A 21,209-nucleotide genomic window follows, 5' to 3' on the forward strand; every position below is an offset into this window, starting at 1 on the left:
ACACTGATCAGGAACTGCTCACCGCGGCCCCCCCGTGAAATCTCCAGGCTCTCGGCTAAGTTTTGTAGTTTTTACACTTTTTTTACTTTAAATGATCACTGTTACCCATTGGATAACAGTGATCATCTCTGCAGTGACATCCCTCTGCTCCTGGCTACACATGGCAGCCAGCAGCAGAGGGATTTTAAATTTCCCGGGTCCTGAGCCCCTCTGTGCACGCGCCTGATGATTGACATCGGGCACGCATGCGCAGAAGGGGACTCAGGTCCCAGAAGACCGGGACACCGCTGAGGACCGGGGGTGAGTACTTTCACCTCCCCTCATGGATCTGATCCATGAGAGGAGGTGAAGTTAACTTTATTTTTACGGTCGCCGGGGACATCTCCTGAAGGTCGCTCCTGAAGGTAGCCGGGAACCAGGAGATTTTTAACTCACCCGGGTTCCCAGTCTTCTGAGCATGCGCGTGACGTCATTCGTTTGGCGCGCATGCGCAGAAGAGCCGCGCCGGGTCCCAGAGGACCCATTCACCGCGGCAGACATCGGGGAAGCCGGGTGAGTAATTTCAGCTGCCCTGATTGTTCCGATCCATCAGGGCAGCTGAATATTTAACTTTTTTAAACTTTTTTTTAACTTTATTGCGATCGGCGTTATCCATTGGATAGCACCGATCGCAATGCCGGGGGGACTGCCCGCAGCCCGGGATCACAGCTCCATGCTGTCGGCTACCTGCGGGCACCGACAGCATGGAGCTGTCACGTCCTCAGGCAAGTGGGCATTAATCCTAAGAGGACGCATAAAACTATGTCCTCTAGGATTAAAGCCCACTTTCTGAGGACGTAGTTTCTCGATGGAGCCGTCACTAAGGGGTTAAAGCCCCGTCACCAGAAAGAAGAAGATATCCCAGCGCGGAGGACCATTGCAAGGGACTCAGACGCCACGGGTCAGGCGAGTATAATGTTTTTTTCTTCCTCATGTACTTTAGCTAGGGCTTATATTTCGAGCCTCCCCAAAAAACCAGGGTAGGGCTTCCTTTCGGGGAAACCGGTAGTAGTGTGGTAATGCAGTACCAAAGAAAGCCTGCAGGGGGCTTCAGAACAGGCATACTGAGTGCCGATTAGAAGTGACAGCTGTATGGGTGGTGTGAGGAGTTATTAACCTCCAGCAACACTGCTGGACAGAAATGGCCCAGAAGGAGCTGAGAGGGCTGCAAGCCTGGAGTCTGGTGGGGACCAAACTGTAATGCTTTGACTCTGACAGTGAAGGACGCCCCTAGACTGATACCCAGTTGTGTATGGCATCTACCATAGTGGACTACTGCTGTTTCACTGACTTTTTGCTGCATGTTAGAAGTAGACATGCTGTCAAAAGGTTGCTCTTTTTTCCACTGGGTTTTCCTTTCCATTGCTGAACTCAAGAAAAATAAAACTGGTTGAACTTTTATATGGACTGAATGAGCCATCGTGCCTTCGCCGACCCCACACCACCATGCAGACATTGCCACAGTAGATAAAAGTAGGGGATTTCCTTCTTGATGTTAAAAAGGAGGTTTTCTGGGAGTTTAAAGGGAACTTGTCATGTCCTTTGTGTTGTGTTCACGGAGGGTAGTGACAGGCATGCTGATTGCAGCAGTCAGTCTTTTACAAGGTAATGTGAAGTGGTTTTCCTAAACAGGTAGTCTCTGCAGTCACCAGCAAGACACGGGTCCAGTTTATTCAGGAAGTGCTGCTAGCCCTGCCAATCCTCCATGATGGCAATTTTCTAGTTATTGCAGTGCATATTAAGCAAACTGCCAGTCACGGGGTGTGGGCCGGGCTAGCAGCGCCTCATGAATACACTGGACTCATGTCTTGCTGGGTGCTGCAGAAACCTTCTGTAAGTTCTTAAAAAAGATTGCACATTACCCAAGAAGTGATATAAATGTCTATCCAGTTTAGTCTGTTTCCATCCCTCTTGTTGATCCAGAGAAAGGCAAAGAAAGCAAAAACAAATGAGGCAGAAGCCAATGAGCCCATTTGAGGGATAAATTCTTTCCCAGCTCCATAATGGCAGTCATAGTTGTCCATGGATCAACATTTGAGATAAACAACCCTGCTGGTCACCTAAGGTCTATATCCTGTAATTTCATAGCGCTCTAAAAAGATGTCTAGTTCCCCCTTAAACTCCTCTATGGATTTTGCCATCACCACGTCCTCAGGCAGAGAGTTCCACAGTCTCACTGCTCTTACAGTAAAGAACCCTCCTCCATGTTGGTGATGGCTGTCACTACTTTATGCTGCCCACAGCGAGATCAACACAAAGTACATGTCAGGAACCTTTTAACAAATTAACATAACAGTAGAAAATGTGAAAACAAAAAAAACGAAACAATTCACCAGCCAAATTCTCCACTAGCCTTTATTTTCCCGCAGCAATGGAGCAGCAAATGATTTAATGGGTGTCCAGTATTAAAACAATGACTAAAATACTGCTGTTATGCTGAAAGTGTAACCTGGGGATCATCTTCCTCACGCGTCAGCCGCTCAGGCAGCTGGTACCAACATAAAAGATCTACTTATCTTTCCCGCTCATCCGCCCCCTCGCAGCCGACCGCCCTTCACTTGTGAGTGCAGAGAAATTATGTCCCAACAGCAGAACATGTGACTGCTACAGCTAATCACAGGTCAAAGGGACTGGCTGCAGCGGTCACATGGCTCTAGCATTGGGAACATCATCGCTGTCTCCTTGCGTCTAGGCGAGGATATACTGCGAAGTGAGCAGCTTTCAAATTTAAAAAAAATCCTTAGATAACCCCCTCAATTTATTAACTTTTGGACAACTCTTTTAAAAGCCTGACAATGAATTCAAACAGCTGGCTCACATGTAGGAGGTGGGCATTTAATAAGTTTCGTACCAGAGCATTAAACTGGTTGTTCAGCAGCTCAAGACAAAAGTAACAATTCCCAAAGCATTTTAAAAAGGTTTCCTCATCATAGCTTGTGTCCCAGTCATTAAAACTTATTTCAGAGGTATTCACTGAACCCCAGGATCACAGCACACACGCCTCTACTTCAGAAGCAGGACTTCATTTTTCATTGCGCACTGAAGAACCTGCAAGGCGCAGGATCCCATTTTCACCCATCCTTAGCTTCTTTTTTTTTAAATTAGAGTTTTGAGCATATAAAAACATACAATACATAAATCTCCCAAACTCCCCTCACCCCCCCCCCCCCCAAGGTCTCTCTTGTATTAACCATTTTGAGGTCCATGAAAGGGAATGTAATCTGAAAAAAGCCTGTTTTATATTGTCTTTTGCATTATGTATCAGGGAGCCAATAGAAATGGTATCACCGACAACCATTCCTTGTTTGCTACGTGCACCTTTTCTTTTCATCCTCTCACTTCTGTGGCGTCCTTTATTGCATGGGTTGTCGGTCAATAGATGCACAAGGAGACAGAGAAATATTAATGTCACATATGAGGAGAATCCTCTCTATTTACTCCAGGGGATACCAAGCATCCTTAGCTTCTGATCATCTTACTTCCTACTGCTGGAACACACGTCCTATTAAAAGGGGTCTTGGCAAAAGGTCAGAGTAAGAAAAGGGGCTTTAATGCACAACTCCGCAGCATAATGGGACAAAACCAGCAAAGCCACTACTGGAAGGTATGGTGTGCAGCTGCACAGAGCTGTGTAAAACTGACCCTTCAAACAGCAGTGCCACCTATTGGATGGCAGCATTCCTGAACATCAATGCTTGACCCTTTACACAGGTCTCTAGAGCAATAATTGGGAAGTGAAAACCAAGCCAGAATCCATACACAGACAGCTGTTTCGGGATGTTTGCCCCTCATCAGTGTGCAGTAGGTTTCTGGCTTGACTAGTGAGAGGCCTGTGATGTGGGTCGGGAGGGGTAACATAACCGCTTACGGAGAACACCTAGAAGGTGAGTGAGGAGACACATAAGGCCACGTATAAAGAATGCTGCCATCCAATAGGTGGTGCTGCAGAGGTATTGTTCCATCTCCCTTATTTGCATATTACCCAGAGGAGCATGAATGGCCTTATAAGTCTCCTCACTCACCTTCTGGGTGCGCTCCTTAAGGAGAGATGTTACGCCTGCCGACCCATGTTGAATTTCAACATGCCAAATTTTCTCTCAAGGGAAATAAGCTGCTGCCAGAAGTGTCTGCCAGCAGCTTACTGCTCTCCCCCCACTGAAGACAGCAGCTAGCAGAATTGATGCATAAATGTAGGTTAGAAAAATGTGTAACGCGTTATTAAAGACAAAAGCTTTTTTTCTCCTTAATATTTTGTATAAAACATGAAATCTACAATTAACTGGTGTCCATCCTACAGCAGTCATCATCGTTACTCACCTCTGCCTTCCGCTCCATGATAGAAAATATTTTCTCCATTCCAATACTGAAGCCCACGCATGGAACCTTCCTGCCCTTTGGGTCAAACATCCCGACCAACCCATCATAACGTCCTCCTGCGGCGACGCTGCCCAGACGGACAGATTCCTCGGCTTCATAAATGACTCCAGTATAATAGTCCAAACCACGGGCCAAGCGGAGATCAAAAGAGATCTGCAAGATTCATTAAAAAGGAGAAATTATTCCAGGTGTATGCAGTGAATGAAGTCGGAGAATTAAAAGGAAAAAAAAATGGATACTAGCAATTTCCTGAATGGGACTTTTTCCCCCATTTATGTAGCAATTCCACCCACAAAACAAATATCGTGGTAATATCAGAGAGGTTTGCCATTCAACAGTCTGGTCATGTACATGACCTTATTACATCCAAATTTTGTACTTTACTGTAGCTCTATATGCCTCCAATTCCATACATCAGATGTTGTGTATTTGGAGCAATGCTTCTAGAAGAGAATAGTACCAAACGGGGCAGCTCTGTAGTACAGAAAAATACAGATTTCTATGGTCAGCGCACATGAGGCTAACAATCTATATTATAGCGCCAATTACAATCATAAGCGGTTGTCACTTCAATAGTGTTTTCAGCTGGACAGAGCTCAGAGTCTTACTGAATTTTCTGACTTTCTGTTCCTCCGTTATGTGCGTTTCTGCTCTGTAGTCTGCAGTCTCACAGCCATATACAGTAGCCTTTTTCTCCTAGCATATAGATGAGCTTCTATCTTGGACTCACCTTATCAGTAACGCCAAACAGTTCCAAGTACTGAAAAAGGATTTTCATGTCATTCAGCCCTTCTAGCGCCAGCTTGTTCTGTGACAGCTTGGGATCTTTCAGAAGCTTCTCGATAAGATCCAATCCACCTAAAATAGGTTGCAGTATTCAAAAGGCCATGTCACATTCACAACCACTTTTTTTTTTTTTTAAATAGGCCCCAAGCATCTAAAAACTGAACGTTTTGTTTTTTGCTCCTTGAGAGAAGCGGCACCACAATGGAATCGTTAACTCTTTTGTTCAATGGGTGAGCAAACAGAATCGAGAAAACCTTCATTGCAACCCAGAAAACAAGATTTTTGTTACTTACCATAAAATCCCTTTCTCGTCACGTTCATTAGGGGGACACAGCAAGACCTTGGGTATAACTCCTGCCACAAGGAGGCGACACTAAGCATGGAAAGTTATTCCCTTCCCACCAGCTATACCCCTCCTGCAAGCAATGAGCTAAATCAGTTTGTACTTAAGCAGTAAGAACAAGCACACCCATGAAATAGAGGAATACAGACTACAACCAGAACACATAGTTCTAGATAAACACCAGGCCAAATTGAGGATCCATTTTTGAGAAACCACCACCAGTGCTAGCAAAGAACAAATAACTGGGAGGGTGCTGTGACCAATGACGTGACAAGAAAGGGGTTTTAAGGCAAGGAACAAAAATCGTTTTCTTATCCGTGTCATTGGGAGGACACAGCAAGAACTTGGGGTGTTCTAGAGCAGTACTCAATGGGGGTGGGAAAAAAGAAGGTGGTGTGGTCAGCCTCTTGCCAGTGGGCTCAAGTTAGCGAGAGGGTCCACCGGCAGCTGCCAAGCAAAGCTTTCTGTAGAGTTAGAGATAATGAAGACCCGAAAGAGTTCCCATCACTGCAAAGGCAGAATAAGTTGTCGATTGTCAAGAAAGCACCTGAGAATTTAGTAGAGTGGAACCAATGTGGGCGGTCGACGTCCTTGCCCTTTAACTGGTACAGATGCGAAGTGGAAAGAAGGAGGTGGAGCAAAAACTAGTAGAATATAAATGGTCCAAAATTGGAGACAAGGCCCGTGATGGTTAGGAATGCACCAGAGAATCTGGAGGTGCTGCCGATCAGAAAACGCACCATTTAAGTGGGCGTGAGCGTATAGGAGTGCAAAAAACAAAAACTGATGGCTCGGCACAACGCTCCACAAATTTGAAAAATCAAAAAACAACTGGATGAAAATTTCTTCTTGAATTGATATAGCAGCATATGAAATCGCATTTTAGGGCAAAACCCCTTCATCAGTTGGCCTGGATTACATATAGTTGGAGACCTAGGCAGGGAGAGGTCCCCACTGGGGTGCTAGTGGTAAACACAGGGACAGGAGGGGCTGACAGGAGAAGTGACTCGTGGAATCTGTACGGGAACAATAGAGGGGCATGACAGGAATCTCCTTAGAGGGGCGATAGGATTAGAACGAGGCTCAGAATGCTCCAAGTTCTATTGTTCCATCCAGATGGGGCGACTCCCACAAGAGGAGCGAGGTATCGCCTCGTCTGAGGCTCGCATGTCCAAGACTCATGTCGCATGGAAAATTCTCCTTTCGAAGAGTGGATTTCAAGGGAAGAGTATCTAGCAAGAGTGCCCCGTCCGGAAGAAACTAGCTTCTGCAAGAGGTAAGGGAGTGATGATTTTGTATTGTGCGGCAAGGACAAATCATCCTGGTCCTAAAACAGTATGCCCGACATCTCGACCTGCAGTACGAAGGCAGTAGATACGACGGAATGAACCTACAATCAAGATATTATGCCAAGTCTATTTTCTACATGCAGGAAGTGAGAAATCAAGTGGTTTAACTACTCGCCATGTTGGCAGTCGAACAGGTGAAATGTGCGACAATGCTTGTAAAAGAAATGCCAAAGATGAACACAGGTGAATGTACCCAGCAATGTATAGGATTCATAATTACTGATAATCGTAATAGACGCCTAAGGCCGACTTCACCCTGGCATGGGCGATATCACCCTCTCAATCCACGTGAAGTCCCTGGATGCAAGGAGTGTCCACGTGAATCCTGCATAGCAAAAGCCGGGATGCAAACCAGCAGCGCTGACCCGGCCAGAGGTGTCAAGTATAGCGCTAAGGCACATAAAAGACCCCCAGTAAGACATTTTGTCCAGACCCAGGGACCCGTGGAAGCTCTCTGTTCTCCTCTTTCCCAGTTGAGAAACTCTGTGTGGCTCCCACGCCGATTAGGTCCGGGGTCTCGGTAATGTACCATCTCCTCGTGTCGGCAGAGACTCAAAATGATGCTGTGGCTTTTAAGGGGAAATGGGAGAGAGAGCTGGGGAAAACTTTCCTAGAGGAAGATTGGCTTAAGTCCTTTGTCTTAACCCACACTCTAACAACCTCATCTAAATTTCAAGAAACCAACTACAAACTACTCTCACAGTGGTACAGAACACCCACAACTCTGGCCAGGATGTATCCCCAGACCCCAGATACCTGCTGGCGCTGTTCCCGGGGAAGAGGTAGTCTCCTCCATATCTGGTGGGAGTGCCCTTTGGTCTCCCCCCTCTGGAGCGATATAACTAACCTCTATAACGCTATCTTCAGGGACTCGGTAGTCCTTACACCGGAGGCGGCACTACTATCTATACTCCCTGGCTCCATAACCAAAAACAAAAAAAGCCCATTCAAATTCTTCCTAATAGCCATGAGACAAATAATTCCACGGCTCTGGAAGTCTCCCCTACCTCCCTCGAGGATCCAATGGCTGGAGATTGTGGACCATATAGCACAAATGGAGGAAATAATGGCTCGAGACGAGAACAAAAGAGAGAGATACTACTCAATCTGGTCAGCTTGGATACTATTTCGCAATTCCAATGACCTAAAGACCTGGCTCCAATCGGGCGTTGTTCCAACCTGAATCCACTATCCCTAAGGTACACATTACTAAAACACAAGTTGCTTTAGTGTGGCCATTAGTGCTCCACACCCCCCTCCCTCACCCTGCCCCACTGACCCATCTTCCACCCCCCCCCCCCCACTCTGTCCTCTATTATCTATTTCTTTCTCTTTTTCTTTCACTACTAATCTCCACTATGTTAATCTAGTTATTTCTTTCGCTAGTTTATACGAAATGTTATTTGAATGACATTTATGACAAAATGCACAAGAGCCATTGAAACAATCTGTATATCAAGTTAATACGTTATTCTCTCGAAATTGTTCATGTGTGCAAACCCAATAAAAATATTTTGAACCATAAAAGACCCCCAGGGGTGTAGAGCCTGAGAGGTGCCGAGCCCACCAACCAGCACAGGTGCGTGCGAGTGGGAACTTGGAAGCCGCAAAAAATTAGCATCTGCAAACAGAGCTGTCATGAGAGCAGGCCAATTGAGGGAAGCCAAGAGGTAGGGGCAGGGAGCACTGGATTGGGAGAAAAACACTGCCAAAGGGGGGTTCAGAGAAGGGGAAGGAGCGTGGAAGATGAGTGGCGATGGTGCCATATTTACCAAATTCCATTTACTCCCCTCATCTCCATCCTCTTTGTTTCGGCTTCCCCAGGACACCAGCAGGCTCACTGCTTCAGCGACTGTCACTTAGTGGTGAGAGATCGCTGGATATGGGGACACAGGGAAGAATTTTAGGTGACCTCATGGCTGGCGGAGAGCAGAGTAGGTAGAGCCGCTCTGTTCCATCCTCTTGGAGGAGGGAGTAACAGTGTGTCTGATGCAGCACTGTACACCCTAACGACTTAGGGACAAATCAGGAAAGTTAAATCATCCCCGATTTCCACCTAGAAGAGTAAAAGTAAACCTAATAAAAGAGGGAAAGAGCTGCAGATCAGGTGGTCTGCTTTCTACGGACAATTTGCGAAAATTAGTTTGGCTCAGTACCTGCAGAAGGGGTATAGCTGGCAGGAAGGACTCTTTCTTTGCTGAAGACTCTTTTACAGGGAATTATAGTACAAACGAGCGAAAATTAATAATAACCGTTCAGTGTAAACCACAGCCAACGTTTAAATGGCGAAAGACGAATCGTTTACTTTTCATTTAAAACGAAATTTGATTTTTATGCATGCATTAAGAACGCCTAAAAATCATCATGGATTTGTTCACTATTTGTTTAGCCTGAATACTACTAATCGATCAGTCTTTTCATTCACTCATACAGTGAAAGGAAACAATTTCTCACTTGAATGAGCCAACAATGTATCTGCTTGTATAAACATGGGGCACGAGTCAACTCTGACATCATTCACTCGTTCAAACGAAAAAAAACAAAAAACGGGATGTCTAAATGGATGTTAAAGGCTGATTTACAAGCAACAATTATCGCTCAAAATTCGTCCAAACACTGGTTTTTGAGCGATAGCCGTTGTGTGTAAATATGTGCCCATCGTGCACTCTTTGTCCATCTCAGAGTTCAGCTCAGCATAAAACGTCCCTGATAACAGGCATGGCATGCTGTGTTCTCTGCGGACAGCGCTGATAATATTGTATGCAGCCAGCAGCCCATGGCAGAACAAAAAGGATTTAGAGAACAGACCACCTGCTGTTCTCTAAATACATGCAAATGAAGCTAGTTGGCTACTAATGGGCTGATTAGCCCATTAGTAGCTAATGCAAAATGATCACTCAAAACTTGCTTACGATGGCATGGGTGCTGTATAGTTTAAAGACTTTACTGTTCAGAAGGACTCATCAGTGAAGACTCATGTTCATGATCTGCTCACTAGCTTATCAGAAAGGCCTAAAGGCTCTTTTACACAGAACAATTACACTGTGCAACAATTTTTTTAAAGAAGTTCGCAACTGGAAGAAATTCATATGTTTCTGTAAAGGTAATTAATCCCTTAGGAACCAAGCTTTTTTTTTTTGAGGGGTGTGTGTGTGTGTGTGTGTTTAAAAATAAAAAATAAAAGAATCATAATTCATTTATCCATCAACATGAGGGCTTGTTTTAATGTACCATAAAATGTACTGAAAAACTTTTAAAAAGGGTTCTAAGTGGAATAAAATGAAAAAAAAAACAAAACAAAATTCCTCCATCTTTCAGTGCTTCATTTCTACAGCGCACAAACGACATAACGTTATTCTATGGGTCAGTAGGATTACGACAATATCCAACTTTTGTAGTTTTTTTTTGCTATCCTTTTTTTTTTTTTTTTCCCCAAAAGACATTTTATTTTCTTTTTTATTATTATTTTCTGCAAGCATAGAAATCATCGTTAGCTCGTTCGCTAATCGTTCGGTTTAAATACTGATCAGTCCTCTTCATTTACTGGTACAGAGAAGTGAACGATTTATCAAGCTGTATAAACAGGCTGCCTGAGCGAACTCTGATGTTGTGTGACAGCATCTTAACATTTTCTACTAACCCGCTGTCAACAGGAAAGAGTCCCCCTTCATGAGTGGGCTACAGCTTCATGTGCCTTCTATTTTGTTTTCTTTAAATGAGCAGCAATTGTCTTTTTGCAGCGGGCTGTGGACCTGGCCTTACACCATGTAGCGCAGGCCAACTTACCATTATTTTGGACATATTCCCCAATCTGGTCAGCAGCCTCTGATGCAAGTCCCTTCTTTTCCACCATTTCAATCTTCACTTCTTCCCACAGTGTCTGAAAAGAAGGTATTTATACATATCACACTTAAAATAGGAAGAACTGCCGTCGGTGCTAATATTTGCATTTCATGCAAATTGAAGGTAGAAATGGCTATAAGGAAAAAAAATATATATATATATTTTAACACACAGATTTGTGAAGGTATTAGTAATGGCTTTCATGAGGTATCGTACCACATTTTTTTAACTTCAATTTTGCTTACTCCACAAACTAGATGTAACACATACAGCACAATCTTACTGTACAGAAGACTTCACTCTATGTGCATCTCTCCCCTTTCTTTTATGTGATTTTACAAATTTTAAAGAAACTCTAAAATAAACTTCAAACGTCGCATCCCTCTCTTCAACAGAGGAAAAGTTCAATGGTCCAATAAATTGCTGGTTTTCTCTTGAGTTGCACTACACCGTTTCTCCAAAAATAAGATAGGGTCTCAAAAATTTTTATCCAAAAAAATGTGTCAGTGCTTATTATAGGGGGGTGGAGCGGAAGGGTCTCATTTTTCACAGCAAAATAATCACATTTATTTTTGAATTCTAACACTACCAATCATCAAATTACGGATCTCAGGTGTAAATGTGAGGGTGCGGTAGATTTTTGTTGCTGTCAAAATGCATTGGTGATCTGCTTCAGTAAAGGTGCATTTAGTTGGAACGATTATTGTTCGCTTGTCATTCATTTCATGATTATTGTTCGCTTGTCGTTCATTTCATTCGCGCATGAAAATCCTCGTTGGCTCATTCCCTAACTGTTCAGTTTCAATACTGATTGTTCAGTCGCTCATTCACTGGTACAGTGAATGTGAATGAATTAGCAAGCAAAAGATTAAATCAGCTGTATAAACGCGCTGCGTGAGCACCAACAACACGGGAGATAAATTGTTACATGTAAAAGCACCCTAAAATATTAATCAGAGCTTCATACAGTCACTGCACTGGCTGCCCGTTAAATATAGAATTCAATTTAAACTCGCCACCTTCATCCACAAAGCCCTCCACAGTGCAGCGCCCCCCTATATCGCCTCCCTCGTCTCAATCCATCAACCAGCCCGGGCTCTCCGCTCTGCTAATGAAACCAGATTGAGCGCCCCTTTAATTCGAACTTCTCATTCCCGCCTCCAAGACTTCTCCAGAGCAGCACCGGTCCTCTGGAACGCACTACCAAAGGCTACCCGAGCAATCCAGGACTCGCAGAACTTCAGGCGTGCTCTAAAAATGCACCTCTTCAGGGAGGCATACCGCATTCCCTAAACAAACCTCTCTGTACTCCGCCTGATAACATGCTCCCTGACCTACTGACTGCAATCCCTGCTAGCCATCATAAACCGCTCCTGCAGTCATACTGTTTCTGCCGTCACACAGCTAAATGTCTGACCATTGTCTATGTGTATAACATCGCTCACTCTCCACCTCACCATACCGTGCACATCTCCAGCCCCTTTACCTTCTGTATCACCCCATTACTTGTAGTATGTAAGCTCGTTGGAGCAGGACCCTCACCCCTATTGTTTCCATCAATTGATTGCTTTGTAACCGCGGTTCTGTAATGTTTGTACTTTTGTCTTTCTGTATCCCCCTGTCTATGTAAGCGCTGCAGAATATGTTGGTGCTATACAAATAAAGTTTATTATTATTTATTATCATAGAATTATCTTTTACCTTATCTAGTTTGTCCACTGAGGAACAAATTGTGCGAAATTTTGTATCGGGTACACCGCACACGGCAAATATCCCATCCAAGATTCTCCTATCGTTCACCTGTACGCAAAAAGGGCATCATTACTTCTTATCAACAGAAACATCACTTAATAGTTGAAATCAGTAATTATTAAAAGTACTTTTTACGAGACGTTTATGAAGTTATGGGTGTTACAACTTTACTCTGATTGGAAACAATGAGCCAAACAAACCCTCGCCAACAATAGATGGTTAAAGGATAGCTAGAAGGATCTATGGCTGTCTGTGCACTACAATGTCACTGGGAACACTAGTATTAGCTTTGAGATTTTTTAACCAAAATCCTGTAAAGCGCTTTTTGTGCTCATTTACAACATTCACATTGCCAGTCTGATAGAGATGCTCTGTAATAGCATAGCCAACATTCAGCAAACAAAAGTCTAACTGGGTAAGGCCCTTTTACATGCAAAGATAATCTTTCAAAGGACTGAAAGATTTAGCCATCTATTTGCATAAAGTGTCAATAGCCATTAACACTTTATCATCTTCATTTGCATATAAAAGGAACTCCAGGAGTTGTTTGCAGAGCACAGCCTGTGTTTAAGCACATTCCTTTGTTCTCCTCCCAGCAGACTGCATTGTTCTCCTCATGGCTAATGTAAACATGCTGTGGGCAGAACATTCTGCAGTCTTTTGAAAGAGGAGTGAAGTACATTCAAATGGATTGCGCAGTCTTAGCAGCTGAATGATGGATTTTAAGTTTAACTAAAATTCATTGTTTAAACGAAAACTGCACGATGCCCGCGTTTACATGTAACGATTATCGCTAATTTTCGGCCATTTGGACGAATTTTGAGAGATAATCGTTGCATGTAAAAGGGCCTTAACACAGAAATCCCAGACATCCAGCTCTAAATATTCAGAACTGCAATGCACCATGTGCAGACCTGTAATGGCAACCATCACTGAGCTGTTAATGTGAAGTAACCAACACGGTCACCTTACCTTAATTAGAAAATCTGCCAACTCCAGTTCACTCAGGATTTCATGAAGAATCTTCAGACATTCAGCATCAGGAATCATTGGGTCAAACTGTCCTGCAATGTCGAAGTCCTGGAGGGAAAGGAAATGAACACTAGTATCAATCCTATTACAACAAAACTGAAATGTATCTTGTATCATAGAAGTCTGAAGTGGGTCTGGGGTACAAACCCACTCAAGGAGAAAGTTTCCACACTCTTAGCTGCTGTAAGAAAAACAAATTTAATCCTCTGTGCTAACATATTCAAACTGTAAGATGCAAGTAACCTTAACCCCTTAATGACGCGGACCCTTTTTCTTTTTCCATTTTAGTTTTTTCCTCCACCCTTTAAAAAAAAAAAAATCCTAACTTTTATTTATCCATCGAAGTTGCTGTATGAGGGCTTGTTTTTTGCGGGACGGGTTGTATTTTTCAAAGGTGCTATTTAATGTACCATATAATGTACTGAAAAACTTTTACAAAATTCTAAGTGGAGTAAAATGAAAAACAAAACAAAACACAACATTCTGCCATCTTTCAATGCGACTTGTTTCTACGGCGCACAAACTACAACAAAAATGACCCGATATCTTTATTCTACGGGTCGGTGCAATTACTACGATACCAAACGTGTATAGTTTTTTTTACTGTACTATTTTTGTTTTTTTCAGACATTTAATTTTTTTTAATTATTTTCTGCCGCCATCTTCTGCATGCAATAAGCTTTTATTTTTCCGTCGACGTAGTTGTGTGAGGGCTCATTTTTTGTGGGATGTCCTGTAGTTTATGTTAGTACCAATTTGGAATACATACGGCTTTTTGATCGCTTTTTATTACATTTTTTTCTGGGAGACAGGGTAACTGAAAAAGTGAAAACACACACACGATACAGCTCACTGTTAGATGTTGACTTAGAATGAATAGATGTCCTTGTAGAATAATCCACAGGTGCACGGATGTTGCAGGCCGAGCCCAGTCCCAGAGTAAAGCTGAGAAGTATGAAGATCTGATCCAGCACCAGTGTTTGGTGCTGGATCAAATCTTCATACTTCCTCAATGAAAAAGTGCATTTCTGGCAATGCTTATTTTTTATTTATTTTTCAGACGACGTTCACCATTTGGGGAAAATAATATGCTACTTTGATAGTTCGGACTTTTACGGACTCAGCAATACCAAATATGTATTTTTATTTTGTGCTTTAGATTTTTTAATTTTAGATATGGCAAAAGATGGGTGATTTAACCTTTTTTTTTTTTTACAATTGATAAAAGTTTATTGATCTTTTTTTTACTTTCCTTTTAAGTCCCCCTGGGGGACTACAACATGCAATGCTTTGATTGCTCCTGCAGTATGACGTAATGCTATAGCATCACGTCATACTGCCATTTGGCAGGCAGTCTATCAAGCCACCCCACGGGGATGGCTTGATAGGCAGTCTGCTGAGGCAGCCCTGGGGCCTTTCAGAAGGCGGTGTGGAGGGCAGGTGCGTACGGGGTTTAAATGCCGCTGCCAAAATTGACAGCGGCATTTAGAGGGTTCAAAGCCGCAAAGTTGCATCGCGATGCGTTACGTCGCGGTTTTAACATTAGGAAGTCCCACTGACAATTGGAAGAAAAAACAGCAAATTCGCAGCAGAAAAAAAACCCGCTAGTGGGTAGTCACCCTAAGAAAGGTGCAAAATGTTTAAAAATCCCTGGCAGTGAAAAGGGTTAAAGACTTACACATTGGTAGAACTCTCTGTAGCGGCCTCTGGTCATAGCTGGGTTGTCTCTTCTGTAGACTTTAGCAATATGGTAACGCTTAATGTTGGTAATCTTGTTCATTGCCAGATACCGAGCAAATGGAACCTGACAGCATAGTTAAAGATTGTAAAGCAGCAATATACAAAAATGACGAGAGCCGGACGCAAGAAAACGGTATAACGGTTATAATAACATGCACCGCTGGAAGCTCTGGACAGTAATCCACCAAAAGGAAGCGCATCGGTTAACTAGGATGAAAGGCGCTCAGCTGGCTCTGCCTCAGTCTTACTGGAGCGGCAGCTCATTCAGTCCTTCAAACTCCTCTGGGCAATTCATGGTTTTAAAAAGGATACAGTGAGATCGTAACGTAAAGACAGCAGTTCACCACCCTGGTCCTTCAGGTCATATATAAGCTTCGAGTCTTCTCCATATTTTCCAGTTAGCGTTTCCTGAAAATAAATAAACCAAGGTCAAAAGGGGTGTTGTCCCTGCTTAAGGAGAGCACCCAAAAGTGTTGGTTGGTGGATTGGGTGGGGGGAGTCAGAGTCTCTCCCCAAGAAGAGCATCCAGAGGGGGTGTGAGAAAACACCCGAGAGGTGAGTGAGGAGACTTATAAGGCAATGCACGCTTCTCTAGGTAATTTATGCAAATAAGATGGAACAATACCTCTGTAGCACCACCTATTGGAAGGCAGCATTCCTTCAAATCAATGTATGACTCTAGCAAATCTGTATAACAATGATTGGGCATAGGAAACCAAGCCAGAAAACCATACACAGACAGCTGTTTCAGGGTGTTTGCCCCTCAGTGTGTGGTATGTTTCTGTGTATGGTTTTCTGCTTCTCTGCTGCTGACAAGAGGACATACCCCACTACCTACCTGGGCAACCTGCCTATATTCCAGGTGGCTGTAAAGCTCATTACCACCACTGTGGCCGACATGGGTGCACAAGCCTCAGGTTACGGCTCTCATATAGCCAAACATTTTTCTACCCCTTTTCATGGTAGATGCAGACAGCTTTGCAGGATGTTACATTATTACACTCGCTAGATGCTCACAAGTACTGAAAAAATCCCAGAGTTATTATCTGTCATGATCTCTTTAGTGAGCTCTATCATTTTTTCCTTCTCCCGGCATTTTTTCATGTATTAATAAAAGCCGGCTATAAAGGTGGAGCTCCTCCTGAACGTAATATTCATCAGTCATTTCACCAAGCTCAGCACTAGTTACTCAGGAGCAAGCTGCCGGGAATCAGACATCTGCAGACACTAGTGAGACAGCTCTATTTGTTTTAGCTGTCCCTGAATGACTGTCTATAGACTCTAAAGGCCCATTTACATGCAACCAGTATCGCTCAAATGCATGGGTTACTGTTCAAATGCCTGAATTTGCGCTATAATCTTTACGTGTAAATGCGAAGCCATCGTGCGCTATTCATCCACTTGTCTTTATCACAGAGTTTCAGCCTGCATAAAAATGGTCGTAAGTTTGTCCACTTTTCACTTGGTTTAAATGACATTTGATTGTTTGCCCTGCTAAACACAATGACTACTTGTTTACTCCTGAAGCAGAAGACAATGGCTTTTCTTCACACTAATTAAAAACCTCCCAGACAGAGATTCCTTGCATAAACACACGTCCACCTGAGCAAACATGTACAGCGTTTACTTTAGCCAATGAGGAAAATGGAAAGAATTTCAAACAATTATCTTTAAGCGTAAATGCTCAGCATTTGTATGCAAAAAAAAATTGTTCATTTGTTCAGTTGTTCATTCAAACAACAATCGTATATAAATGGGGCTTCAGCAATTATTGTTGTTAACTTGGCATTTCCTTATCATTGCCCAGACAGGATCATGTGTCTTAGGCCAACTCATATTATACAATGTTGATGTACAGATGCAACCCAAGGCTAGGTTCACACTAGCCGCAAGCAAGAGTTGCGTCCAAGACGCTGTCCGATTTACATGGAGGCAGCACATTGATATGCATTGGCAGATCCTATTTCTCTTCTGTGAACTGGACAGCAGTAAAACACATCATGCGTTTTCTCACACAGATTATAATCTGTTATTTATTATTAGTCCATATGAAAAATCATCAATGTGCATGTCCTCAGAACCCACAATGGGGCCACACAGCCCAAAATACGCTATATGTGAGGGGCCTAAATTTGTACCTCAATGTCAAACTTATTTAACGCCACCATAGAAGTGCTACAAATCAGCAAATTGTGGTTGTCTGAGTTTACAGGGGGCAAAAAGAATAAACTGATCTTTCGCAGATATGAAAGGATGGAACATAAGAATGAGGGAAATCACCGATATACATCCTTACCTTCAGCTCAAATACCGGTGTGTCGATGGTCTCAGCACCGTGGCGTTTAAAACACTGGATAATCGTGTTGAAAGCCTTTTCTCGAATTGCCATCTGCTTTGGATTATAATCCCTTGTGCCCTGGGAAGAGGAACACACTTATATAATGCATATTTATGCATCTCACCCATGAAGACAGTTGTCATTTTCTATTAGCCATCAGCTGGGCCAATTCTTGAAATTATTTTTTCCTTTCTTTTCCTTCATTGATTCCAATCAGATTCTACAAAGTTTTGCAACGGTTGCCTCCATCATATTCTAAAGTACCTTTGGCCTCGATGTTGCTGCAAACAGCTCCTGGAGGCCCTTTTACACTCAAATGAAGCTGATAACGTGTTAAAAGGACATTAGTGTCCATTAGCACTTTATGAAATACTTTAGCTAAAACTATTAATCTTTCAATCGGTTGTAAGATGGTCTTTGTGTGTAAATGGGCCATTACTCATTTCTCTTTGCAGGCAGCCAGAGAATCAGCATTGCTAACTGCTCTCTTAGCGTGATGCTGACTGCTGAAGACTCTGCAGCAAACCATCTTACAACGCAGCACCTTCCAGGCTAATAAACAGGGACTTACGCACCCAACGCAACTAAATCTTATGTGTACATGGGGCAACTACGCTGCAGAGTTTTCACATGAGATGTGCACATCTTTTTTGAGCAATGTCATATTATAGGCTATAATCATTAATAACTGCAGAAGGGTCGGTGATCCGGGGATTATTCAGATTGCCAGATTGGAGTCAGGAAGGAATTTTTTCCCCCTTAAAATGGCGAAAATTGGCTTCTACCTCATTCGTTTTTTGGGCTGAACTGGATGGACATGAGGCTTTTTTCAGCCTTACATACTATGTTAAATCTGCAATGTATTGCAGTAGCAGCAAAGTGGACGACAGTTTAAGACTCTAGAAAAAAAATTGTTCCCAGCAGAACGCTTTAATCTCCAGTCGGGGTAGGACCACAGGTATGCATCAGCCGCAGCAGAACAGGAGCGATGTCCACAGGATCAATACGACCCAAAGATAACAGCAGCATCAGCAAAAGGTTTGTTAAAAACTTTATTCTCCCATAGCACAAATGGCAGCTACGTTTCAACCTGTTGGTCTTTGTCAAGCTCAAGTTTAAGACTCTTTATCCACCCGCTGCAGAAAGAACACACGATTTTACATCTGCAATATGTGAAATTTATGTTGTGGATTACAGCCCCCTGTACAGCATTAAATATGCAGCAGAATCTGTGTACCCCAGGGCCCAATGCCCACGGGTGGATTTGATTTGCAGAATTTGCATGGGTCACCAGATATTCAAAGTGCCCCTAGGGAAGCACTAGCATCCACAACTGAATTTAAGCATGCAGATTTGATTTGCCCGTTTGGTGCGGAAAACAAATCGCAAGATGCCCTATTTCAGTGCAGAGTCCGTGCGGGCAGGACTGCGACGGTAACAAGAGGGCATCCTCTACATCTAGAAGGAAGCAGTTTTCATCACCAACACAGAAGGGGGTTCTTTACTGTAAGAGCAGTGAGACTGTGGAACTCTCTGCCTGAGGAATTGGTGATGGTAAAATCCCTAAAGGCGTTTAAGAGGGGACTAGATGTCTTTCTAGAGCGCTATGATATTACAGGATAGAGACATTAGGTGACCAGCGGGTTGTTGATCCGGGTCTTGCAGTCAGGTAGGATCCAGGGATTATTCTGACTGCCATTATGGTGTTGGGAAGGAATTTCTTTTCTCCAAATGAGCCAAATTGACTTGTTGGTTTTTTTTTCCTTCCTCTGGATCAACAAGGGGTCGGTAGGTGGAAACAGACTGAACTAGATGGTACTACATTGTCTACCTTCAGCCTATATTATGTCATAGAAGTCAATGGGTGCGGACAATCCGCAGTGCATCCGCAAACACAATTGCGGAAGCACTGCGGATTTGAAGATTAAAATCAATTAGGGAGGTGGAGAAAAGGCTGGGAGGTGGGGTTGCGGATTTTTTTCTGTGCAGTTCATTCGCGTGGAAAAACAATTACATCCGCAATCTGCCACTGCAGAAATCAACATGTGGAATCCGATCCGCCCAGGGCCTAAGGCCTCATGTCTACAGGCCCGCACAGCTTTCCCATGCAGAATCCCGCAGACAGGAGGCCAAAAAACTAGATTTTTGTAAGAACTTATAGTAAAATCTCTTTCTCGTTGTGTTCATTGGGGGACACAGCAAAGACCTTGGGGTATAGCTTCTGCCACTAGGAGGCGACACTAAGCATAAAAGTGTTAACTCCTCCCACTAGCTATACCCCCCTGCAAGCATCCTGCTAGCTCAGTTTGTATGCAAGCAGTAGGAGCAGCCAGTAGGATATGACAATAATAGATAATAAATAACAATACTCACGAACTGTAACTCATTCCAACACCGTGTGCGACTGCACCGAGGACCCTCCAGACAAGAGTATACGTTATAGTCCTATACCAGACTGGGTGGGTGCTGTCCCCCCCAATGAACATGATGAGAAAGATTTTTCGGTAAGTTCTTACAAAAATCTAGTTTTCTTGGCTGTATCATTGGGGGACACAGCAAAGACCTTGGGAGCTTCTAAAGCAGTAACCACGGGGGTGGAAAAATATGATTAGCTGCATGTGTAAAGCATCGTAAATCAGTGCTTTACTTGCGGCTAGCGGTAATCGATACTTGGCATCCAGCCTGCTCAGAGACAGAGCATAAATGGGCACGAGCAACGGTCCCATCCATCCTCCGGGAGGCAGAATGAACTCCTGATAAGGAGCTTCCAAAGAAGCACCCGCCCTTCGAGTAATGTGAGCCATAACACGGCCTGAGAATATGACTTCCCTGACACTGTAACCCTGCACAGCCACGAGCCGATGCAAGGAGTCCACCTTGGAAAAGCACGAATCCACTCGGAGTTGCCAGGATTACCAGCAGCAAGCCAGCGCGACTGCAGAATGCTATCTGAGAGGGGTACTCTTGTGTAGTCGGACTGGGCCCACCTGCCACTGTAGCGTTCCTCGGAACAAGGCACTACCGAGAAAAGTGTACACCAAATCCTTCACTGAAATGGATCCCGATACCACCAGCAGCATATACCACAGGTTGATAATGGGCGTCTCCTGATAACAACCTTCGATACAAACTAGGCATCCAAGACAGAGCTGTGGAGCCATGAGCGTCGAAACTTCAGGAAGTTGGGGGCCCTCCAACATTCGACCTAGTTGTACATCAGCTTCCATATACCTTCCGGTTGTCAATATCGCCTTCACAGTCCCGTGAGGGAGGAAGAAAGTAGATTCCAGACGCCAATGAAGAAACCGCTTGTCGCAATTTACACCTCTTCCCTGTGCTGACCAAAGCTGGAAGGCTTATTGAGGGAAGTTCCCAGTTTGATTATCCTGGAGAAGTCATATATGCAGTAAACTACCCCCAGATTGTGAGGGGGGGACTAGCACCTCAGGACCGACTTTTGGCCCCCTTCCGTATAGCTGAAGCGCAGCATGATCCTGATGTTGCGTACCCAGTCAGCCCCCTTCTGTGACGTCGGCTGTCCGATAGCTGATGAACGAAAAAGACGAGCCCGAAGAGATCCTTCGGCCCAGTTATCCTGAGACAATACTCA

At 43.7% G+C, this 21,209-nt stretch overlaps 1 protein-coding gene across 2 annotated transcripts in view; it reads right to left on the bottom strand.

The window, feature by feature from the left end:
* LOC136611248 (histidine--tRNA ligase, cytoplasmic-like) overlaps positions 1-21,209 on the bottom strand; it is a 50,761-nt gene that overhangs the window by 16,046 nt on the left and 13,506 nt on the right. For both annotated transcript variants that reach the window (XM_066590684.1, XM_066590683.1), the window contains 8 exons: positions 17,558-17,677; positions 15,574-15,669; positions 15,200-15,325; positions 13,462-13,569; positions 12,439-12,537; positions 10,681-10,774; positions 5,147-5,274; positions 4,357-4,569 (listed from right to left, as the gene is read on the bottom strand). In XM_066590684.1, the coding sequence (XP_066446781.1) occupies positions 4,357-4,569; positions 5,147-5,274; positions 10,681-10,774; positions 12,439-12,537; positions 13,462-13,569; positions 15,200-15,325; positions 15,574-15,669; positions 17,558-17,650 (957 nt within the window). In that variant the 5' untranslated portion in view covers positions 17,651-17,677. The remainder of the gene's footprint in view (positions 1-4,356; positions 4,570-5,146; positions 5,275-10,680; positions 10,775-12,438; positions 12,538-13,461; positions 13,570-15,199; positions 15,326-15,573; positions 15,670-17,557; positions 17,678-21,209) is intronic.

This window comes from Eleutherodactylus coqui, chromosome 2 (assembly GCF_035609145.1).
Source record: "Eleutherodactylus coqui strain aEleCoq1 chromosome 2, aEleCoq1.hap1, whole genome shotgun sequence".
NCBI lineage: Eukaryota > Metazoa > Chordata > Amphibia > Anura > Eleutherodactylidae > Eleutherodactylus > Eleutherodactylus coqui.